Genomic DNA, 23,747 nt, shown 5'->3' with positions numbered 1-23,747 from the left:
GCGGGCCTGGGCCCTGTCCGCGCCCCGTGGGGTTGGCCTCGCCGCTCCGCTGGCGGCCGCGTCCACGACCGACGTCACACCTGTCGCGGCCTCTTGGCCGCTTTCTCGCCGCCGGCCCGCGCTGTCCCCGAGCGCAGGCCCTGCTCCTGCCCACCCTGTTCCCCAGACCCGCCTGCTTCGTTCCTCCCTTCCTGCGTACTTGGCCCTCAGGGTGGGGGCCGGCTGGGCGTGATCAGGGATTCTACAGCCTCCGAGAACTGGATCATCTCCATGCTGACCTAGGGCTCGGCCATGGAGCCGGGCCCAGGATTCACGGTCCCGACTCCAGTTCACGCCGCCCCGGCTCCAGGGAGTGGGGTGCGAGCTGCTCCTCTGACCCCGTGCCAGGCTACGAGGTCCCCAGCGCCCCGATCCGAGCCACCCCTCCCTCATCTGGCACCTAGGGCATCGCCACGGACTGAGGCCCGGCCTTGGGAGCCCTGCTCTGTAATAAAGGACTGGGGACCGTGGGGTCCAAACCCAGAAGCGCGAGCCCCGGCCCATGTGTGCCTCACCGTCTGTGACCGCCGTGGGTGTTGGGGTGCAGTGCGCCTGGGCAGCACCCCGCTGGGTAGCGCGCCCTTGGGCGGCGCGCGGCAGGATGGGTCGCTTTGCCATCTCGTGCCTCTGTTCTCTGGTAGGAGACGCCTGGCTCCCTAGAGCCCTCGATCCTGTTGGGGAGGGGGGTGCGGACAGCCCTGTCTGACAAGGGTCTGGAAGCCGCAACCCACCCCACCCCTCCTCCCTCCAACCCCCGCCCAAGACGAAGATTTCGAGGCCCCTCCCCCGAGATCATCCGGGCAGATTCTCTGGCCTTCAGGCTTCCCCTCCTGATGGCCTTGATGGTTTAACAACTCACTTTGGGGGGCAGGGGATCTTTGGGGCCAAGTTACTACTAGGCGGGGGCCTGAGCCCCAGAATTACTGTCCTGGCCTTCAGGGTCGCGAGTGCCCGGCTGGCCTAGGGGCGGCACAGACACCAGCGGCCGGCCTCTCGGGCTGCCTACCGGGGTTGCTGAAGATACCAGCCAGGGTCAGCTAGAGGCTCCTCCTCGCAGGCCTCCTTCACATCGCTGGCGGAAGGCCCGCGCACCGCCTGCAAAGTATCCCGAGCCGGGGGCAGGGGTGTGTGTGTGGGGGGGTGTGGCCTGCGGGCCCACGTTGAGATCCTAGGCCCGCGGCTCGTTTCCACGCTCCCCTGCTTAGGCTTTCCCCGCCATACCCACATTCCAGGCAAAGTTCAGCCTCCTGAACCCTGAGCCTGGTCCCCACAGATGCCAGGGGTACAGCAGAGTCAGAGCGGGGCACCTGGGTAGGGGGGTCAGGACCAGGTTTGAACTCAGGCTCTGCGACGTTCAGAGCTTACTGCCCATCTGCTGTGTCCCTGGCCCCCACCCAGCTCCCGCGGAGTCAGGTTAGGTCGGTGCACAGGGAGCCTCCCGGGAGGCCGGGTAGCGTCGGAGCTGCCTTGCTATCCTGCCTGGCTGTAAGTTCGGAGGACTGTTTCCCAAGAGACTGGCACCCAGTGGCAGGAACGGGGGCAGAGGGGCCGGCGACACACAGAAGAGCAGGCAGGGCCAAACAAACACTTGGGGTCAGGAAGGCGGGAGGGCAGAGTCCTGGGGCCCACACCTTGGCCAACAGTCCATGAGTCACCGCACAGGGGCGGGTCGCCGGCGGAGGTGGGCACTCCTGGACATTTCCCGGAGTTAGGAGCAGGTGCCATGGGGCTCTGGAGGCGACTGGCCTTCTCGTTGCTGCTGCTGCTGCTGCTTTGGGGCCTGGGGCAGTCGCCATGGGCGGCGGCGGCGGCCCCGGCCCTGCGCTGGCTCCTGGGCGACCCAGCCTGCGGCCTGCTGCTGGGCCTGGCCCTGCTGGCAGGGCCCTGGCTGGGCCCCTGGACACCGCACTGGCTGAGCCTGGCTGCTGCGGCCCTGCTACTGACCCTGCTACCCGCACGGCCGCCGCCCGGGCTCCTCTGGCTGCCGGCCGACCTGGCCTACACCTTCCTGATGCTCCGCCTGGGCCTCCGCACCTGGGCACGCTTGCGGCGCCGGCCTCCGGACACCTTCGTGGACTCCTTTGAGCGGCGTGCACGGGAGCAGCCGGGCCGCACGATCCTGGTGTGCACCGGTCCGGGGGGCCGCGCGGTCACCTTCCGGGAGCTGGACACCAGGGCCTGCCAGGCGGCCTGGGCCCTGAAGGCCGAACTGGCCGGCACCGAGGGCCTGCGCGCCCGGGAGCCCACCGCCCTGCTGGTGCTGCCCTCGCAGATGCTCCCCGCCCTGAGCCTGTGGCTAGGGCTGGCCAAGCTGGGCTGCCCGGTGGTCTGGATCAACCCTCACGGCCGCGGGCCACCCCTGGTGCACGCGGTGCTGAGCTCCGGGGCCCGCGTGCTGGTGGTGGACCCAGGTGAGAACCCCTGGACAAGGGGGTCGGAGGGGCTGGGCAGCGGGCGGGAGAGGGCGGCGGAGGACTGCTGTCCAGGGGGTCCCAGTCGGGGCTGGCTCTTAGAACAGCCCACAGCCCGCTGGCTCTTAGGACCCAAACCCAGTTGCTGGACAGAAATGCTGAAGGTCCCAGAGTTCTGTTGATTTTTTTTTCACCGTGGCTATTTGCGGGCGTTTTGCACCCCAATACTCATTACAGGTAAGGCAGGTGCGCTTCGCCGCTGCAAGGGGGGGAGGGGCCTCGGCACGTCTCGCCCCTCCCACCGCAGGGCACCCCGCCCCCGCCCTGAAGCTTCCTCTGACCCCTCCCGCAGAGCTCCGGGCAAACCTGGAGGAGGTCCTGCCCAAGCTGCAGGCGGAGAAGGTGCACTGCCTCTACCTGGGCCGCAGCTCCCCCACGCCCGGGGTGGGGGCCCTGGGCGCCGCCCTGGCCGCCGCCCCCTCAGACCCCGTGCCCGCCGACCTGCGGGCGGACATCAAGCTGCGAAGCCCAGCCCTGTTCATCTACACCTCGGGGACCACCGGTGAGCGTGCCCGATGTCCAGGCCCGACCTCTGAACTCTCCTGCTGACCTGACCTCAAGCCTGATTTGTGCCCTCAACTTGGCCTCTGAAACCCTCCTTGCCCCTGGATTGTGACCCCTGGCCCCAACGTTGACAGCCAGTGTTATCTGAATGGTCGGTGCCAGAACCTTGCCTCTGGCCGGTAAACAGCCGCTGAAACCCTGACCTTTGGAATTCATCCGCTGAACCCCGATGAAAACCCACCCACGCTGGCCATCTTTCCAGAGCCTCAAACCCCTGAGCTTGCGGGCCTGCCCTACCCTCCTCTCCCCTCTTCTCCCCAGGGCTCCCCAAGCCCGCCATCCTCACCTACGAGCGGGTGCTGCAGGTGGCAGGGATGCTGACTCTGTGTGGGGTCACAGCCGACGACGTGGTCTACACGGTCTTGCCTTTGTACCACACCATGGGGCTTGTCCTTGGAGTCCTCAGTTGCCTGGACCTTGGTAAGCCTTTCTTTCTTTGAAGTCCCCGTTCGAGCCACAGGACTCCCAGCCTGGATGTCAGGGTGGCAAGCCCAATAGGTTACCCAGAACCCCAGGTTCCCATCTTTGACAAGGGACAGAGAAGCCCAGGGCCACCTGGATAGAGGGACGGACACCCGGGGAGTCCTTCATGGCTGTGCTGCAGGCAGGAAGAGAGCGGCACTGCTGTGGGCGTTGGGTATTCCTGGCAGTCAGTGTCCCAGGTGGAGCCAGTGAAGGCACCGGCAGCAAGCCTTCCTTCCAGTTGTCTCCCTAGACACCTGGCCACAAATTCAGTGAACAGACCGCCTGGTCGGTTTTGTTGCCATTGTTGTCGTTTCTGAAATTTTAACATGGAATATATTGAAATATCAAAATTTCTTAAGTTTTCTACATGAATCCTCAGGTACTCACCACCCAGCTGCAGCTGTTGGCAGCATTTTGCTCTTCTGTGTTTTGATTATCACCTCCCCTTTACTCTCACTTTTTACTCTCATTATTTCTTCAAAAATCTTAAAACCATGGGCCATTTCAAACATACAGGAAAGCAGAGCAGATAGTTTGATGAAGTCTCTGAAATCCTCACCCAGCCTCAACAATTGTTAACATGTTGCCAATTTTATTTAATAGGAACTCCCTTCTTTCTGGATTATTTTGGAGCAGATTCTAGATACTATCTTTCTCTTTGTAAATACTGCAGTATGTATCTCTAATATGTAAGAACTTAAAACACCTGTGACCACTGTGATTATCACACCTACCTGAAAAATTAACAGTAACTCTTGGGTACTATCTGATGCTCACCTCATGTTAAAAACTTCCCAGGAGTTCCCTAGTAGTCCAGTGTCTAAGCCTGTGTGCTCCCACTGCAGGGGCCACAGATTCGGTCTCTGGTCAGGAAGCTAGAGCCCACGTGCTGCAACTAAGACCCAGGGCAGCCAAATAAATGATTACATATATTTTTTAAAAATTAGCCCAATTATCTGTCTTTTTGCAGTTCAAGTGTTCTTTGTACTTGCTTACTTGGTCTCTGTTCCTCTCCCTCCCACATTCCTGTTAAAACTACATAGTCTTTCTAGAGATGTTTTCATTTATTTTTAAAACAGTTTTTATTTCTTTGGCCGCACCAGGTCTTTGTTGTGGCATGCAGGACCCATTTCCCTGACCAAGGATCAAACCGGGGTGCCTGCATCAGGAGCATACAGTCTTAGCCACTAGACCACCAGGGAAGTCCCTGTTTTATTTTTACTTTTTTTTTTTTTTTGCTCTTTACAAGAGACTCACTTTTTTAAAAATTTTAACCGAAGGATAATTGCTTTACCATATTGTGTTGGTCTCTGCCACACATCAACATGAATCAGCCACGGGTATACATGTGTCCCCTCCCTCCTGAACCTCCCTCCCACCTCCCACCCCATCCCACTCCAGGTTGTCATAGTGTTTTCATTTATTTTAAAACAATCTTTATTTATTTATCTGGCTGCAGTGGGTCTGAGTTGTGTCCTGCAGGGCCATCAATGTGTGCCTGGACTCTATTGTGGCCCAAGGCCTTAGTTGCTCTCTGGCAGGTGGGATCCCCAGCCACGGATCAAACTTCTGTCTGCTACATTGCAAAGTGGATTCTTAACCACTGGACCACCCGAGGAGAATCCCCACGATGTTTTTCAGTTCAGTTCAGTCGCTCAGTCGTGTCCGACTCTTTGCGACCCCATGAATCGCATCACGCCAAGCCTCCCTGTCCATCACCAACTCCCGGAGTTCACTCAGACTCACGTCCATCATGTCAGTGATGCCATCCAGCCATCTCATCCTCTGTTGTCCCCTTCTCCTCCTGCCCCCAATCCCTCCCAGGATCAGAGTCTTTTCCAATGAGTCAACTCTTCGCATGAGGTGGCCAAAGTACTGGAGTTTCAGCTTTAGCATCATTCCTTCCAAAGAAATCCCAGGGCTGAACTCCTTCAGAATGGACTGGTTGGATCTCCTTGCAGTCCAAGGGACTCTCAAGAGTCTTCTCCAACACCACAGTTCAAAAGCATCAATTCTTCGGCACTCAGCCATCTTCACAGTCCAACTCTCACATCCATACATGACCACTGGAAAAACCATAGCCTTGACTAGACGGACCTTTGTTGGCAAAGTAATGTCTCTGCTTTTCAATGTGCTATCTAGGTTGGTCAAAACTTTTCTTCCAAGGAGTAAGCGTCTTTTAATTTCATGGCTGCAATCACCATCTGCAGTGATTTTGGAGCCCCCCCAAAAACTAAAGTCTGACACTGTTTCCACTGTTTCCCCATCTATTTCCCATGAAGTGATGGGACCAGATGCCATAATCTTTATTTTCTGAATGTTGAGTTTTAAGCCAACTTTTTCACTCTCCTCTTTCACCTTCATCAAGAGGCTTTTTAGTTCCTCTTCACTTTCTGCCATAAGGGTGGTGTCATCTGCATATCTGAGGTTATTGATACTTCTCCCGGCAATCTTGATTCCAGCTTGTGCTTCTTCCAGCCCAGCGTTTCTCATGATGTACTCTGCATATAAGTGAAATAAGCAGGGTGACAATATACAGCCTTGACGTACTCCTTTTCCTATTTGGAACCAGTCTGTTGTTCCATGTCCAGTTCAAACTGTTGCTTCCTGACCTGCATACAGGTTTCTCAAGAGGCAGGTCAGGGGGTCTGGTATTCCCATCTCTTTCAGAATTTTCCAGTTTATTTAGATTCAGTTTAATTATTCTTGGGAAGAACTTTAGTGCAGTGCATATGCTTCCTAATTTGTCACACCAGAGACGTCTTAAAACTGGGATCCCATCTTAGGCAAAGAACTGGGACGTTTTCATTGGAAAAATCCTTATCAACCTCCCCCCTGGTCTTAGCAGCTCTTGAAGCCCTTTCCAGAATCCAGGCATTTCACTTGGGGTTGCCAACAGAGCTGTTGCTTTCAAGGACCCAGCATCCATTTTCACAGGGAGGACATTATACTTCACCTCTGCCAAGATACAGCTTTGAAGAAGACACACACCTGCTCCCTTCCCAAGCACAGGAGCAGTCGTCCCTCTGGGTGCAGGGCTGATGATATTAGCTTGTGGGGTTTTCTGAGGATTAGAGCTGAGGTAGGGAGAGTGCCATCCACAGGGCCAGCTGCAGAGGAGGGGATCAGAAAAAGAGGGAGCACTTTCCTGGAGTGACTGTGCATGCTAAGTCGCTTCAGTTGTGTCCACCTCTTTGTGACCCCATGGACTGTAGCCCACCAGGCTCCTCTGTCCATGGGATTCTCCAGGCAAGAATACTGGAGTGGGGTGCCATGCCCTTCTCCATGGAGTGACTGTAGTGGCCCCTAAGATGTACTGATCCACATGCCCATCCTTCACAACATCCATATATCCATCCAGCAACCCAGCCCCCATCACCCATCCATCCTTCTACCCGCTATCCATTTGCCCAGCTAGACAGGCATTCCTAAGACATTTATCACAATCATGAGTGACTCCTGCTCACAGCCCTCATTCAGCAGGGCTTTGTACCAGGCACTGAGCTTTCCACACATTCTGAAGACAGGATTTGGACTCAGGTCGGGCTGTGCTCTTCTCGTGGGGACAGTCCTGGCTGGGCCAGTGACACAGAGATGAGCGTGATGCCATCCTGGGCTTCATGGGCCACAACCAGCTGGTCAGAGCAGCTTCTTACGGCAGCTCAGAGGCCTGACCTGAAACCCCTTCCTCTCCTCCCTTCCAGGGGTGACCTGTGTCCTGGCCCCCAAGTTCTCTGCCTCCAGCTTCTGGGATGACTGTCGACAGCATGGTGTGACTGTGATCCAGTACGTGGGCGAGATCCTGCGGTACCTGTGCAACACACCCCAGGTGAGATGCTCAGAGCGCCCCCGAGTCATCCCAGTGAAGGTCTCAGGGGGATTCAGGCCAGGACTCACACAGTGGCCCTCGGGACAGGGGGTCCCAAGCAAGGTTTCCCATCACAGCTGCTTTGAGGATCAGCTGTGCTATCTTGTGGTGGGGGGCGGTGGGGGGGCGTGACTTCACCTCTCTCAGCCTCAGTGTCCTCTTTGGGGAAACAGAATAATACCTCACAGGGGTGCAGCAAGAATCAAACATGTAAAGTACTGAGAGCAGGCTGTGGCTCGGGATAAAGTCACTAGACCTGAGCAGGTCTCATCCTATGGATCAGTGACACGTGGACCCCAGGTGATTCTCTCAAGGAGTGTGTGTTAGTCCCTCAGGTGTGCCCAACTCTTTGTGACCCCGTGGACTGTAGCCCACCAGACTCCTCTGTCCATGGAATTTCCAGGCAAGAATAGTGGAGTGGGTGGCCATTTCCTTCTCCAGGGGGGTCTTCCCAACCTAGGGATCAAACTGTGGTCTCCTGCATTGCAGGCCTACTCTTAACCATCTGATCCACCAGGGGGGCCCTAACGTCCCTCCAAATAAAATCTCCAGGTAACCATTCAGGAAAAGGTTCCTGGTAACTAACCCAAGTAAGGCCCCGGGATAACTCCTCAAAATTAACCTTCAAGTCAGTCCCCCAGGTTACCTTCAGGTAAAGGCCCCCCAAGTAACTCCTCCTGCTAAGGCCTCCAGTAAACACCCCCAGGTAAAAGCTTCAGATAACCACCCCTGTATAAGACCCCAGAGGTCTCCCTTAGGTCAGACCCTATAGAAGCCCTCTGGCCACCCCTACATATTCCTCCAGGTAAGGTTCCCAGGTATCCTCCACAGGTAAGCCCTACAAGTAACTCTCTCCAGGTATAGACTCCAGGTAACTACTCTAAAGTTAAGAACTCAGATCCCCTAGATACAGGCCCCCGTCACCTCCCAGGATAGCTCTCCTAGGTAAGGGCTATCTTATCCTGGGCACACCAAAGGGCAGCCCCTCCTCACCCTTCTCGGGCTGTCCCTGCAGCGGCCAGAGGACCGGACACATAAAGTCCGCCTGGCGATTGGCAATGGACTCCGGGCAGAAGTGTGGGAGACCTTCCAGCGGCGCTTCGGCCCCATTCGGATCTGGGAGATGTACGGCTCCACCGAGGGCAACGTCGGCTTCATCAACTATCCGGGGCGCTGTGGGGCCCAGGGCAAGACCAGCTGCTTACTCCGAGTGAGTTGCTGGGCATGACGGGGCCCTGACTGGGGCCGAGCCCATCGGACCTCTGCTGATGCCTCCCACCATCTACCCAGATGCTGTCCCCCTTCGAGCTGGTGCAGTACAGCCTGGAGACAGAGGAGCCTCTGAGGGACAGTCAGGGCCTCTGCATCCGTGCGAGGCCAGGTACGGGGCTGGGGAACCTCCCCAGGTGTGCGAAGGGGGGAGAGCTGTGGGCTTCTCTGTGGCTGGAACAAGCCACCCGAAGCCTCGAGGTGGCTGACGCCCAGTGGTGGCGCCTGCAGTCCTCAGCCAGGCCCTGCATCCCTGGTCTGTCTGCCCACAGTCTGGGGCCTCCCTCTCAGCTGGTCGGTTCTGCCCAGCTCCTTTGCTTCAACCTCTAGCTCTGCTGCGTCTCTGGGTGTCCATCTGAGGTGTTCGCTTGCACGGTCTGTGGAAGTCCCATCCTCCCAGGGATCCAGCTCCCGTCCTGAACCTTTTCCGAGGGTCTGCTCTCCTGGGGGCTGGCAAGGTCACAGCGGAATCTCTCTTCCCATCACCATTTGTGTCTCTCCCTTGTCCATCCTTGTTGGCCTTTTCCTCTTCTGAGGGGACTCTCTGATACCACCCTCATTTCCTGTCTCTGTCTCTGGATCCGTTTCTGGGTCTCTCTCTTCTCTGGCAGAGTCCGGGCCGTGGCCTGGGGGGCTCCTGACGCGCTCCGCCATGGCTAATGCCCGACTCCCGCTCCTACCCCAGGGGAGGCGGGACTCCTGCTGACCCAGGTGTTGCGTCACCAACCTTTCCTGGGCTACCGCGGGCCCCGGGAGCTGTCAGAGAAGAAGCTGGTGAAGAACGTGCGGCGCCCGAACGACCTTTACTACAACACCGGGGACGTGCTGGCCATGGACCACGAAGGCTTCCTCTACTTCCGCGACCGCATTGGGGACACCTTCCGGTACCGCGGGGCTCCTCAGGGCCGGACGTGTGGATTCGGGGAGGGGCGGGGCTTGGGGAAGTAGGCGGGCCTCTCCTACCAGGGGGCGGGGCTCGGTGGTCAGGAGGCAGGGGCTATCCTTTCCAGGGGTGGGCCCCTCGTACATATTCAGGACGGGACAGGCCAGGGGCCTAGGGGCCAGGAGGCGGCGCTTGGTCAGGGGTGGAACCTCCTTTCCCGCGCCCTGATCCCAGGCACCTGCTCCAACCCCGCAGGTGGAAGGGTGAGAATGTGTCCACGCGGGAGGTGGAGGGCGTGCTGTCAGTCGTGGACTTCCTGCAGGAGGTGAACGTGTACGGTGTGCCTGTGCCAGGTGCGGAAGAGTGCGCAGCCCTGTGGGAGGGGTGGGGGCTTGTTCCAGGTGGGGAGCCGCCAGGACCCGGGAGAGGGCAGCTGTGGTGCTGAGGTTGCACGTGCTCCCCAGGGTGTGAGGGCAAGGTGGGCATGGCCGCCGTGCAGCTGGTGCCCGGCCAGGCCTTCGACGGGCAGAGGCTGTACCAGCACGTACGCACTTCTCTCCCGGGCTACGCCGCTCCCCATTTCATTCGTATCCAGGTGAGCTCGGGTGGCCGGAGGGGTGGGTGGGAGGCCTGGCAGGGCGGCTGCAGTCGAGATTACAGTCTCTCCCCACGCAGGACGCCTTGGAGATCACAGGCACGTTCAAACTGGTGAAGTCCCGGTTGGTGCGCGAGGGCTTCAATGTGAGCGTCGTTGCTGATCCCCTGTTCGTGCTGGACAACCAGGCCCAAGCCTTCCGGCCCCTGACTCCAGATATATACCGGGCAGTGTGTGAGGGAGTCTGGAGACTCTGACCTCCCATCAGCTCACAGGACATCCGAAGGCGCTCCACCCAACGCTGTTCCCCCCTCCCTTTGTCCCCTCACCCACTCCCCAAACCCGACGAGCCTGGCCTTATCCCCAGCTTCACAGGCTGGGGTGACCCTGGCCCGCACCAGAGCGAGAATAAACCGGGATGTGTACACGGATGTCTGTGTCGATAGGGAACGAGCCAGAGGTGCGGGGTCCCCCTGAGGGGCAGCCCTGTCTGGAAAAGGCCAGGGGAATGGCTGGAGCCACCGCCACTCCAGGAGGAGACAAGACTCCGAGTCTGCCTGTGGCCTCTGTCGGGGCTGGGCCGGGCTGCAGATGAGTACATGGTCTGGAGAGTGTGGGGAGAAGCACCGTGAGGGGAGGTCTGACAAGGGCCAGAGGCAAGGCTTCTGGAGAATGGAGGCCATGGTATCTTCGGGCTAGAAGTGCCCTCGGGGGCATTGCGGGAGCCGCAGGCCGGCTGGCGTCAGCAAGAGCAGCTGTGCTAGTAAAGGCCCTGCTGTGGTCAGCTGCTCTTGCCATGCCTTGTGCTGGACGCTGCTCTCCAGGCGTCCCTGGGCTCCTGTGCCAAACAGCCCCTGCCAGCTGATACGTCCACTTCTCGAGCACATGCCGTGCTGCGAGTGGGGTTAAGCTGTGGCCACACACACACACACACACACACACCCCGTGAGGCCCAGTTCAAGGGGCCCTGGCCGCTGAGGCTGTCACTGCATTTCCTCTTGACAGAAGAGGTTAGCACCCATTCTGTCAACAGAAGAGCGTGTGCTGGGAGCCCAGAGAGCCATGTGGGGGGGGGGGGGGGTCTGTGTGTGCGCTGGACAGGAACCTGGGTCTATGGGTCCCCGAGCCTGCAGCATGGATTGACGGCTGTCCACTTCCAGGCTGGGTGGCCTGGGCAATGCCTAGAACCAACTGCCTCTTGAGCACTGGTTTCCTTCATTGTAAAATGGGCCTGAGAATCGTGTCCACCTCAACAGATGTTTGTGGATATTAAAAAAAAAGATGGAGGGCTTCCCCGGTGGCTCAGTGGTAAGGAATCCACCTGCCAATGCAGAGGTTTGATCCTTAGTTGGCGATCTAAGATCCCACAACATGTGCCTTGGGAGCAACACACATGCCATGACTACTGAGTCCAGGTGCCACAACTAGAGAGAAACTCACACACCGTAACAAAGTCCCAGAGCGAAACAGAAAAAAAGTCATTTCAAGGTTACCTGTGGAGTTAGCATAAGGTCAATTATCACAGTTACCAGGGGCGGCTGCAATGGCGCGCATAGCGCAGGCAGATGCACTGGTCATAGCAAACACCCTCTTCCAACAACACAAGAGAGACTCTACACATGGACATCACCAGATGGTCAACACCGAAATCAGGTTGATTATATTCTTTGCAGCCAAAGATGGAGAAGCTCTATACAGTCAACAAAAACAAGACCAGGAGCTGACTGTGGCTCAGATCATGAACTCCTTATTGCCAAATTCAGACTGAAATTGAAGAAAGAAGGGAAAACCACTAGACCATTCATGTATGACCTAAATCAAATCCCTTATGATTATACAGTGGAAGTGAGAAATAGATTTAAGGGACTAGATCTGATAGAGTGCCTGATGAATTATGGATGGAGGTTCGTGACATTGTACAGGAGACAGGGATCAAGATCATCCCCATGGAAAAGAAATGCAAAAAAGCAAAATGGCTGTCTGGGGAGGCCTTACAAATAGCTGTGAAAAGAAGAGAAGCGAAAAGCAAAGGAGAAAAAGAAAGATATAAGTATCTGAATGCAGAGTTCCAAAGAATAGCAAGAAGAGATAAGAAAGCCTTCCTCAGCGATCAATGCAAAGAAATAGAGGAAAACAACAGAATGGGAAAGACTAGAGATCTCTTCAATAATATTAGACATACCAAGGGAACATTTCATGCAAAGATGGGCTCAATAAAGGACAGAAATGGTATGGACCTAACAGAAGCAGAAGATATTAAGAAGAGGTGGCAAGAATACACAGAAGAACTGTACAAAAAAGATCTTCACAACCCAGATAATCACGATGGTGTGATCACTCACTTGGAGGCAGACATCCTGGAATGTGAAGTCAAGTGGGCCTTAGGAAGCATCACTATGAACAAAGCTAGTGGAGGTGATGGAATTCCAGTTGAGCTATTTCAAATCCTGAAAGATGATGTTGTGAAAGTGCTGCACTCAATATGCCAGCAAATTTGGAAAACTCAGCAGTGGCCACAGGACTGGGAAAGGTCAGTTTTCATTCCAATCCCAAAGAAAGGCAATGCCAAAGAATGCTCAAACTACCACACAACTGCACTCATCTCACATGCTAGTAAAGTAATGCTCAAAATTCTCCAAGCCAGGCTTCAGCAATACGTGAACCATGAACTTCCAGATGTTCAAGCTGGTTTTAGAAAAGACAGAGGAACCAGAGATCAAATTGCCAACATCCGCTGGATCATGGAAAAAGCAAGAGAGTGCCAGAAAAACATCTATTTCTGCTTTATTGACTATGCCAAAGCCTTTGACTGTGTGGATCACAATAAACTGTGGAAAATTCTGAAAGAGATGGGAATACCAGACCCCCTGACCTGCCTCTTGAGAAACCTGTATGCAGGTCAGGAAGCAACAGTTTGAACTGGACATGGAACAACAGACTGGTTCCAAATAGGAAAAGGAGTACGTCAAGGCTGTATATTGTCACCCTGCTTATTTCACTTATATGCAGAGTACATCATGAGAAACGCTGGGCTGGAAGAAGCACAAGCTGGAATCAAGATTGCCGGGAGAAGTATCAATAACCTCAGATATGCAGATGACACCACCCTTATGGCAGAAAGTGAAGAGGAACTAAAAAGCCTCTTGATGAAGGTGAAAGAGGAGAGTGAAAAAGTTGGCTTAAAACTCAACATTCAGAAAATAAAGATTATGGCATCTGGTCCCATCACTTCATGGGAAATAGATGGGGAAACAGTGGAAACAGTGTCAGACTTTAGTTTTTGGGGGGGCTCCAAAATCACTGCAGATGGTGATTGCAGCCATGAAATTAAAAGACGCTTACTCCTTGGAAGAAAAGTTTTGACCAACCTAGATAGCATATTGAAAAGCAGAGACATTACTTTGCCAACAAAGGTCCGTCTAGTCAAGGCTATGGTTTTTCCAGTGGTCATGTATGGGTGTGAGAGTTGAACTGTGAAGATGGCTGAGTGCCGAAGAATTGATGCTTTTGAACTGTGGTGTTGGAGAAGACTCTTGAGAGTCCCTTGGACTGCAAGGAGATCCAACCAGTCCATTCTGAAGGAGTTCAGCCCTGGGATTTCTTTGGAAGGAATGATGCTAAAGCTGAAACTCCAGTACTTTGGCCACCTCATGCGAAGAGTTGACTCATTGGAAAAGACTCTGATGCTGGGAGGGATTGGGGGCAGGAGGAGAAGGGGACAACAGAGGATGAGATGGCTGGATGGCATCACTGACTCGATGGACGTGAGTCTAAGTGAACTCCAGGAATTGGTGATGGACAGGGAGGCCTGGCATGCTGCGATTCATGGGGTCGCAAAGAGTCGGACACGACTGAGAGACTGAACTGAACTGAGATAAAGACATATGTCCACACCAACTCTTTTTTTTTTTTACATTTTAACAAATTTACTTTGAATCTTTGAGTGTAACAAAATAACTGTTGTTTTACATCACTATGTTTGGGTGTGTGTTAGTGTGTTAGTTGCTCAGTCGTGTCCGACTCTTGCAACCCTGTGGACTGTAGCCTGCCAGATTCCTCTGTCCATGGGATTTTCCAGGCAAGAATACTGGAGTGGGTTGCCATTTCCTTCTCCAGGTCACACCAACTCTTGCATATCAATGTTCATAGCTGCATTATTCCCAGTCCCCAAGCCTGCAAACAACCCAGTGCCCAGACAACTTAGGAATGGATAAAACAAATGTGCTAAATGTGTAAATGGCGTATTATTATCAGCAGCAAAAAAAAAAAAAGCACCTCTGATAGATCCACAGAGACAGAAAAGAGACCGGTGATTGCCAGGGGCAGGGGGAGGAGGACTTGGGGGACTGCCAACAGGGGTGCATGCTTTGGGTAATGAGAAAATGTTCTAAACCTGTGACGACTGAGGCACAGCTCTGAGAATACACTAAAAACCACTGCATCGTATACCTGCAAGGAGTGAATTGCATGGCATATGGCTGTCTCCATAAAGCTGCTAAGAAATCTCAACACTGCAATTTAACATTTTACGATGTGTGCATTTTTATTTTTTAGAATATTAAGCCTTTACCTACTTTGCTGGCTGAGTTTGTGGCGTCCCTTCAAAGTCGTGACCCAGGCCAGCATCCTGTTCTCCTGCCCCACTCTCCCCGCCCGCCCCAGCCTTGCTCAGCAGCTTTGGGGTGCGGTACCCTACCTGCCTCTGGTGCATCTTCATCGAGTGCAGGGGTGGGCAGCCTGCTCCTGGGCCCAGCGTTGTAACCATCTCCTGCTCAACCAGCCCTAGAGCTACCAAGATGGCTGAACACACAACACGTGGAGGTGAGCACCTCCCACCACGCAGGGTCACGTGCCCACCCGACCAGGGGGAGGCAGGCTTTGTAGTCAGGAGAGGCTGGGGGCACCCTGACTCCTGCTGAGGGTGTGACTGGCTCATTGGGGTGACTGCTGGCTTAGGGGGGAATCAGTCACTCTGTTTGAGGGGGAAACAGCACCCAGGGAGCTGTTTGACTCTGGGCTCTTACCAGGAACAGCATGGGGAGCAAGGGAAGGGGATTTGCTAACTGCCCTTTGAGGCTCTCCTGGTTTCTGGTGTTATGGAGGCACCAGAATCAGGCCTTACTTTTAGCCTCCCTCCTACACCCGCTGGTGCAGATGTCAGATAGACCCGCGTCAGATTGCGGTTCGGCCAACCACTGGGTCGCCTCCAGCAGGCTTAATTCGGGAGCAACGACAGAGGAAAGAGACGGAGCTGGAGGGAGGCCCAGCTGAGGACAGAGGCTCTCGGTGGCCTCGAGGACCAGATGAGACGGGGTGGGAAGCGAGTAACTGGGACCAGGCGGGAAGACACCAACACCACCCACGGTCTCGGCCCAGAGGCAGCCCAGGCGATGCTGGGGTGCGGGGTGCCCAGGAGGCTGGCCGAGGAGGCTTGGCTCAGTCACAACGGCAAGAGGCAGGGTGACCGTGCTGTGGGAGCTGGCTGGGGCAAGCAGTCTAAAGCCGATGGAAGACAGTGACGGATGTGACCCCGTGATGCGCGAGGCCACGCCAACAGGGCGACAGGCACACCCGAGCACGTGGGTGGGGTGGAGCCTGCCTGCTGTCCGCAGAGACACAGAGCTCGTGGGCTTCGCCCGCAGGATGGAAAAGGAAGGTTGGAAAAGCAAGTCCACGACGTTCTGGGGCCTCTGCCGCTGGAAGCCTTTCCTTCCCAGGAAGGCGGGCGGGGGCCATGTGTCCAGAAGACGCTGATGAGTCCGCGGAGAATTTAAAAACCCCTTACCCCACCAGCTGACCGTGAGACAGGGGGACTGTTTGAGATGATGCAGGTGGGCCCAGCGTCATCACGAGGGTCCTTAGAGGTGGAAAAGGAGGGCAGAGGAGAGTGTCGGGCGAGCCCCCTTGAGCACTGAGTGGCCACTGCCAGGCTAGAAGGTTTGGGGAAGGGCGGTGAGCGTGGCACACAGGCCTCCTCTAGGGTGGAAAAGTGTAGCGATGGTTCTCCCAGAGATCAGAGAGGGAAAGCAGGCCTGCGGGACCTGGACTTTAGCGCAGTGAGACTATGCCTGCCTCCTGACCCCAGAACTGTAATCTGTTTTGTTTCTTAAAACAAGAAGAAAAAGAAAATAAGAACAGAAATCCCATGCTCGAGAAAACTTGCCACTCCCACTCTGCGGGAGTCTGTTTTGAGGAAACACACAGGTTGCCCCCGGAGGGTCTGCTCAGGTGTGTCCTCACGGCACGGGGAGCTATGAGGGAGAGGCAGACAAGGAACTGTCGGGGCCTGGTGGAAACCCAGGAAGTGGAATCTCCACCTAGGCATCATGACACGTCCCATTTTTAGCAACACAGGGAGGTGGGCGGGAAGAGCAGGGCTCAGAACAACAGGCTGGGGCCTCGCCTGCTGTAAAACCCCACCCCCGTGTGAACACCAAGAAAAACAGTGCCATCCAGGACCACTTTTGTGACCTTTGTCCTCTGGTATATTTCAGACTTTTCTAAGTAAACAGAAACTACTTTTAAATATGGAAAATCTCCCAAGAAGGCTGCCTGCCTGCCCCCGCCCGCCCCTCACTATCTGTGTGTGGCTGGGCCCTGCCCTGGCACCTTCCTCTGTGACCCCAGCACAGACCTCACCTCTGGCTGCCAGCCAGACTGTGTTACAATGAGGAAGAACCTTTGAATTCTGTCACCTGAGTCAATCACTGAGTCACTAAGTGATGCTGCTTAGTCACTAAGAATGCTGCTTCTAAGCTTAAATTGTACATAATAGCCCACCTCTGGGAGCCCTGACTCACAGGTAGTGAGCATTTAAGCTAGAATTCCTTTGTTTAGCTCACAGGAGACCTCCTGACCACACCACCTGTGAGTGTCTACATGGAGGAGGAAATGAACACATCCTCTCTGAAGCAGGAAATGTTTCACCTTACTCCATCCCCTCACAGTGTAAGAGCAGCCTGGATTTTAACTCAGACGAGATGGTTCTTTGGGGCACAAGTCTCCTATCATCTGGCTTTTTGAATACAGGCACTACTCCTTGCCCTAACCACTCAGGCTCTTGGTTCATCAGCCTGTCATGCACCAAGCAACACAAGCTTGGATGTGGTAACGAGATCACCGGTGCCCAGTTCCACCTGCAGCCTGGCCGTGCTTCCCCGGGCCTGAGTATGGTCAACAGCTCAAAGGTCCCAGAAGACTGGGCATGGAGGAGGTGGGTCCCTGGGATGAAGGCTTCTCCCTCCCAGTTTCAGGCTGCAGTAAGCCCCCCAACCCCCGTCCAGGCGTCCTCCACCTTGCCCAGTAACGATGGTTACTGCCGTACTCAACACCCTCCTGCGACCCCTGCATGTGCCCGAGGCTGCAGGGGGCTCAATTCTTAGGCTCACATGTTTCCCTGAAATCACCTCCCACAAAATGCTCGTTTTAGAGCAGAACGGAGACCGAAGCGTACCGAGTAACAGCCCCCAAGACGTCCACGTCCTAACCCCTGGAGCCTTGAATGTCACCTCACACGCAAAGGGCTTGTGCAGATGAGAGCAGGAGGGTGGGTGGACGTGGAAGCCGTGCAGTCCTGAGACGAGGACCACCACGGTTCCTGGGGACTCTGGACACAGCCCCGAGGGCCTGACAAGGAGGAGGCAGTGTGGGACCGCAGCATCCATGGCGAGCGCTGCAGATGGAGTGAAGGGCCACCAAGCAAGGGGCGCAGCGGCCTCTACAAGCCAGAAAAACTCTTGCAGTGGATTCCCCCTTAGAGACTTCAGGAGGAACCAGCCCTGCTGACACCGTGACTGGGCCCAGGGAGACCCAATCCCGAGTCCCAGGAGGATACACGTGTTGTGTCAAGCCATCGCAGCAGTAGGAAAGTAGCACAGGATGCTGGCCAAGACCTGGACGACTGCCCAGGACCCAGACGGGCCGCCGGGGGTGGCCCGCTGTGCAGGCTGTGGGGACACAGCCCTGAGCCGCCGGCCTACAGGCCTAAGTGACATCTGTTCTCGGAGCCCATCCTTGTCCAGAAATCCTTGGAGAGAAGTTCCCTTCACGTCCACTCAGGCAGGGACAACAATGCCAGCAGTTGGGTGTGCGGCCAAGGAGCAGGCGGGCTGGACGCTGGCCCGGCTCGGGGGCCAGCTGCTCGGCAGCTCCAGGGGCTAGGCGGAGGGCAGTTGCTCTGATCCGATCAGCAGAGACCACACGCCAGGATTCTTCTGCAGAAACGTCTCCAGTTTAAAACTGGAATCTGTTAAAACTCTAAAACGCACAGTGGATAAACTTCAACTTTGCAGCTGGCTGCTGACGGAAGCAGGCCGTGCTCTCCTAGGGTTCCTGGCCCGTCCACACTCAAACCTCGGGCCCAGCTTCTGCAGGAGGAGTGGGAGGGGCCTGGTCACCAAGCCAAGTGGTCCCAGAGGTCAGGGGAGCCTGCACTAGGTCACCGGTGGGAGCTTCCAAGTCCCCTGGCTGCACTGGGCTGGCGGAGGCCTGGAGCCCAGGCCTCTCAGAAAGCTGGGGTGGGGGAGGCAGGAGACGGGGAGCATTGACTCCGGGGGGGAGACTGAGGGGGTCTGAGGGATCCCCTGGGACTCTGACCTGCTCCAGGGTCCTGGGCGGCCTCCAGGTCTCCAGGCCTCGCTGGCGCAGGGATGGGGAGACCGCCCTTCCCACGCTCAAGGGGCCTCGGGCCGGTGACTCTTGCGGTGGATGACCAGCTGGGACTTCCAGTCGAAGCTGTGGCCGCAGTCAGCACAAAGGTGGCGCCGCTGGCCAGCGTGGCCCTTGCGGTGGATGACCAGCTGCGACTTCCAGCTGAAGCTGTGGCCGCACTCCTCACAGGCGTAGCCGCGCGGGCCCGGGAGCGCGCGTTGGGGCGGGCCGGCCGGTGGCTTCTCTGTGCACTGGCCGCCAGCGTGCGCGCGGCGGTGGATGACGAACACCGACTTCCAGTCGAAGGCGCCGCCGCACTGAGTGCACGTGTAGGGCTTGCTCCTCGGCGGCGGTGGTGGTGGCGGGGCCTCGGGGCCACCGGGCCGGCCCTCGCTCTCATCTCCTGGGGAGTGAAGGAGGCCAGGTCACCTGGGGGCCCAGCACTGTCCAGGCGAGGCCTCCTGGGCACCCCGCCCGCCCCCATTCTCCACCCCCGCCCCTGCCCCACCCGCACCTGCACCCCAACCCCCACCGAGGGATCTCGAGAGGCCACTCACCAGGGCGGAGGCGTCTCCGCCCCTCGGATCCAGTGCTCAGCACCTCCGGCTGAGACTCCGCGCGGGACTCAGGCAGGGGGTGCGGCAACCCTGCTTGAGGTGGGGGGCCCATCAGGTGAGGGGTTCGCACGAATGAAGGGACGGGGTGTCGGGGGGGGGGCGGCCCTTGGGAAGCGCTGGGAGGCAAGGTGCGCCCAAGGGCCCAGACAAGGAGAGGGGGCCTCACCCAGGGAAACCACCGTGCCGTACTTCTCCAGCATCGCGTCCCAGTACAGCTCCTTCTGGGATGGTTCCAGGAGCCCCCACTCCTGCAGGGACACAACCCATCACCCACATAACTATCTACCCTGCACCCACCAGGCCGATCCTGGCCAGACTCCTGCTGGTCCCCTGAGGGATGGCAGGTTACCAAAGCCTCACCTGCTGAGATGGGAACCAGTGAGCACTGCAGATGCAGGCCCGGGAAGGGAGCTGCCTCTTGGCTCACCAGTCACCCTCAGCTGCCCCACCCCAGGTTCTGGCCGCACAGAAGGAAGCTGAGGACACCTGGATGGCCCTGGGACTGCGTGTGCTGCATGGAGCAAAAGGCCAGGGAATGGCGGGGACCCCAACCATCTCTCCCCTGCCTCTGGTTTCAAGGGTAATAGAGATCCTCAGGGAAAGTGCCCAGCACCTCAGCAAACTTGCAGGGAGGCTGGGGCGCCAGAGGGCAGGCACAGCCTCGCACCTCTGGACACAGCTGGGCCGGCTGTGGTTGATGCAACCAGGCCTTTAGGCTGCAGCTGGGCCCTCGCGAGCTTCTCAGTGCAGAGAGGGTTAGGAACAGTGTCACTGGGAAAGGACAAGACCCTGCTGCCTGCACTCAGGACCCAAGCCCTCCAGTGACGGGGCTTCCATGCCCAGCTGGTTGCAGCTGAGGGCTGACTGGCCTTGGATGAAGGCCCCGGGCCATTTCCTGGTAAGAGTGTCTCTATTCTGACCTCAGGTGTGCAAGGGAGGCCAGACTGCTGGGTGGCACTCAGGCTTTCCTGCCACACTGGGGACCCTGTCCCCTCTGCACAAGCCCATGAGGGTTCACCCCGGGTGCCGGCTCAGGACTCCTGCCAATCTCCGTCTCACGTCTGTAAGTGCGAAATCTACCTCTGCCAGTTCCCATCACTCTAAACCAAGTTCCCAGTTCCCTGATAGCAGAATTCTTTCCAAGCACTGTTCTGTCCCCCAGGCCCTGCCAGGGGTACCCTGACACCAACTCCACTTCGGGGCAGCAAAGAGGACAAGAAGCACTGGCCAAGGAGCCTGGACATCCGGCAGGACAGAGAGCAGCCCCTGAGGACACCCTCTTCCTGCAGCAGGGCTGTACTTGCCAACCAGGGGCTGCTCACCTGAAGCCGGGGTGGCTGGAAGGGTGTGGAGGTCGGTTCCTGTTGTTCGACGTGCTCCTTGTGGGACTGGGCTGGAGGTGGGGGGCTGGAGGATGCTAGGAAGCCAGGCAGGCAGGGGTCAGGGACTGTCCCTGCGAGCCAGGGCAGGCAAGGAGCTGGCATTGGTGCTGTAGCCTGGGCCCTCCTCTGGCAGCAGGAGGTGTGCTCTTTGTGTGCCAGGCACACGGCAGGTAGGCAGCCAGCCCTTCCCTCCAGCCTCCGGGGGACCCAGTCCTTGTGGGGCCTGCCTCCCAGCTGGGGACGCCAGACCCACTCCAGGAGCCCCCAGTCTCCGCACAACCTCTCCTGGACTCCCCCCTTTGCACTCTCAAAGGGCCCCAGCCCTCGTATACCCGCACCTCACCTGTCTCCTGCACATAGCCATCAGGCTCCTCCTTCACGCTGCAGCTGAGCTGGGCATTGCCCTCCATCTGGGCATCCTTTGGCCCCTCCCCAGAGGCTGCCCTGAGGGGCTCCACTGTCCCTGAGGGGTGGACACCCCCCACCAACTCCTCTGTCTTCTGCGTGGCTGGGAGCACAGCTTGCTGCAGGACATGTGCTGTAATCTGAGGGGGGAGGGAGGGTCATTGGGGTGCTAGTTTCACTCTGTCCCTCAGAGAAGCCACCACCACCACACTCACCCAGCCCAGCAGCTGCCCAGGGTCACGCTGCAGGTCTTCGACCAGGACAACCGCCTCCTCGGGGCTGCCTGGCTGCTGGCCCCGCACCCAGGCCTGAATCTCAGGGGGCAGCGCCCCCAGGAACTGCTCCAGCACCAGCAGGTCCAGAATCTGCTCCTTGGAGTGAGCCTCGGGCTGTAACCACTGGTGGCACAGAAACTGCAGCCGGGCCAGAGCCACCCGGGGACCAGCCACCTCCTGGTAGCAGAAGCCCCGGAAGCGCTGGCGTGCCGTCTCAGGATCTTCTGGGATGGCCTCGGGGTCCAAAGAAGGCAGACTCGGGGGACCCAGTGGGGATGGCATTGTGCGAGGAATCTTCCTGGAGCCACCTGCAGGAAAGAGGGGTCAGAGTGTCAGCCACAAGGCCACAGCCAAGGTGAGGCAGCTGCGTGCAGACAGCCCCAGCCCAGGGGTGGTGGTGGTGGTGCTGATGTCTAGACAGAGAGGACCCTAGTGTGGAGATGCTAGAGGCTGAACTGGGGAAAGTTTCGTGGAAGGAAAGGTCACGAGAGCTGGAACTAAGAGCAGAAGGAAGCCTTGTGAACCACTTGGAGTCGGATGGAGCTTCCAGGGAACAGCTAGATGATGCTGAACGCAAGGCCAGGGGAATTACCCCAGGCTTCCAGGGTCAGGCCGAGGAGCCGAGGGTGGGGGAGCCAGGGTGAGAACAGGCTACCCGTCCCCTCCATCTACGGGTGACGTTGATTCAAGAGGGGCACCCCGAGGGGCTGGTCTGAGCCACGGGCGAGGCAGGGGCCGACGTGCACCCCGAGACACCGTGCTCGCTGACACTATACAGCTGTGCGTGACTCACACCCTGTGGACTGTACTTGTGAAAAGCGGAAGCCAAGCAAAACAGAACCTAGGGCTGTATGGGGCGCTCCGCGGACAACCGTGTCCCGGCCCTGAGGGTCCGCAGGGAGACGCGTCCACATGGGGGGGCCTGTCCGACAGGTTGGACAGGGCCCGACCCCCAGAGCTGGCCTTCCACAGACGGAGGGGAGACGGGGGTCCTCCACGAGGAAGGGACGGCGCCCCAGACGGAGGAAGGGCCAGACGAAGGCTCGGGGGCGGGGCGCCCCGCACGCGTCGGGTGGCAGCGGGAGGGCCCACGCGCATCGAGCGGCGGCGGGAGGTGCCCGTGCGCCGCGCCGGCCGGCGCTCACTCAGCCACCCCGAGCCTCTGCGGTGAGCGGCCCCGCCCCCTTCCGCGGGGCACCGCCCCCCCATGGGCCCGCCCCTCGCGCGTTGCCCCGGCGACGCGGCCCTGACCCATCACGCGTCTGCCTTGAAGCCCCGTCCCTTCCGCTGCCCCCGTCGGCCAGCCCTTCGCGCGTTGCCTCGGCGACGCCGCCCTGGCCAATCACACGTCTGCTCCGAGGCCCCCGCCACCCCCCCACCCCCACCCCCGTCGGACTACGTTTCCCATGAGCCTCAGCACGGGGGCACAGGAGCGGCCTCAGAGCAGGTGCTCTTTCTCGGAGTCCTCGCATGACTGAGGGGCGCCCCAGTCCTCCGAGCGGCATCTGCGGCGCCGCGGGCTTCGGGGGGCTCCCGCCCCGTTCCGGCAGCCGCTCTCCCTTTGCACCCGCCCCCGAAGACTCACCAACTGCCGAGATGGACGAGTCCTCCGGGCGTTGCGCATGCGCACAGCAGGCCGGCACCTATTGGCCGAGAGGTGAGGCGGGGCGGGGCGTGACCTCTCGGCCAATCAGGCTGGCGCTCCGCCCTGGTGCCTCCCTGCAGCCTCCTTCTGGGCGCCGGCGGTCGCCGTGGTTACCGCGGGAGCACAGCGGCCCGCCTCCCGCTATTTCCAAGGCGACCGCCGGAGCGTGGCCCTGCCCTCCCAGGCGGCCGAAGTTTCCCAGAGACTCGCCTCTCGGGGTCCCAGGAGGAAGCAGGGACCTGCCGGGAAGGCTGGCCTAACCCATGGGCGTTCTCCGCCTTCCCCAGGAATTTCTCCAGCGAGGGTGGCGCTGGGGTCCGTCATTCGACTACCACTGAGCGCCCTGCGGGTGTGCGGGGACAGCAGGCACTCATCTACTGATGAGGAAACTGTCCCGTAATCTATATCCTCAGACTCTCAGACGTGCCTTCAGCTAGATGAGTCCTGCAAAGAAAGGTCTCTTCCACCATCTACCATGTGGGGAGAGCAGGAGCTCTAACAGCCTATTCAGATTTCCCTCAGTCATGTTTATTTTGGGTCTACCCTTCCAGAGGGCTTCTGGTTTTCAAGCCTTCTGGATTTCTACAGCGTGAGCCTGGTTGGACCACCCTGCACGTCCA

General features: G+C 58.0%; 2 protein-coding genes across 2 annotated transcripts; one reads left to right on the top strand and one right to left on the bottom strand.

The window, feature by feature from the left end:
- The first annotated feature begins 1,762 nt into the window (after positions 1 to 1,762).
- SLC27A5 (solute carrier family 27 member 5) lies at positions 1,763 to 10,578 on the top strand. Its single transcript, XM_055552144.1, has 10 exons — positions 1,763 to 2,450; positions 2,803 to 3,012; positions 3,336 to 3,494; positions 7,244 to 7,368; positions 8,423 to 8,617; positions 8,698 to 8,788; positions 9,362 to 9,560; positions 9,815 to 9,912; positions 10,024 to 10,154; positions 10,235 to 10,578. The coding sequence occupies exons 1-10, from the start codon at positions 1,763 to 1,765 to the stop codon at positions 10,409 to 10,411; spliced, it is 2,073 nt and encodes a 690-aa protein (XP_055408119.1). The 3' UTR covers positions 10,412 to 10,578.
- A 6,064-nt stretch (positions 10,579 to 16,642) lies between these two features.
- Positions 16,643 to 23,079, bottom strand: ZNF446 (zinc finger protein 446). The gene is made up of 7 exons (XM_055552136.1): positions 23,068 to 23,079; positions 21,423 to 21,790; positions 21,146 to 21,347; positions 20,743 to 20,837; positions 19,587 to 19,668; positions 19,361 to 19,450; positions 16,643 to 19,206 (listed from the first exon to the last, which is right to left on the bottom strand). The coding sequence occupies exons 2-7, from the start codon at positions 21,762 to 21,764 to the stop codon at positions 18,827 to 18,829; spliced, it is 1,191 nt and encodes a 396-aa protein (XP_055408111.1). The 5' UTR covers positions 21,765 to 21,790; positions 23,068 to 23,079; the 3' UTR covers positions 16,643 to 18,826.
- Positions 23,080 to 23,747: the final 668 nt, after the last annotated feature.

This window comes from Bubalus kerabau, chromosome 17, assembly GCF_029407905.1.
Source record: "Bubalus kerabau isolate K-KA32 ecotype Philippines breed swamp buffalo chromosome 17, PCC_UOA_SB_1v2, whole genome shotgun sequence".
Taxonomy (NCBI): domain Eukaryota; kingdom Metazoa; phylum Chordata; class Mammalia; order Artiodactyla; family Bovidae; genus Bubalus; species Bubalus kerabau.
Note: the sequence above shows the minus strand (reverse complement) of the source record. Positions and strands in the feature narration are given on the sequence as shown.

Coding starts and splice junctions, on each gene's coding strand:
- ZNF446 (XM_055552136.1), bottom strand. CDS start 21,764: ATGCCATCCCCACTGGGTCCCCCGAGTCTGCCTTCTTTGGACCCCGAG. Junction 19,669..20,742: donor TCCAGCCACCCCGGCTTCAG/GTGAGCAGCCCC, acceptor GTGTCCCTGCAG/GAGTGGGGGCTCCTGGAACC. Junction 19,207..19,360: donor GCGGAGACGCCTCCGCCCTG/GTGAGTGGCCTC, acceptor TTCACTCCCCAG/GAGATGAGAGCGAGGGCCGG.
- SLC27A5 (XM_055552144.1), top strand. CDS start 1,763: ATGGGGCTCTGGAGGCGACTGGCCTTCTCGTTGCTGCTGCTGCTGCTG. Junction 7,369..8,422: donor ACCTGTGCAACACACCCCAG/GTGAGATGCTCA, acceptor CTGTCCCTGCAG/CGGCCAGAGGACCGGACACA. Junction 9,561..9,814: donor CGCATTGGGGACACCTTCCG/GTACCGCGGGGC, acceptor CCAACCCCGCAG/GTGGAAGGGTGAGAATGTGT.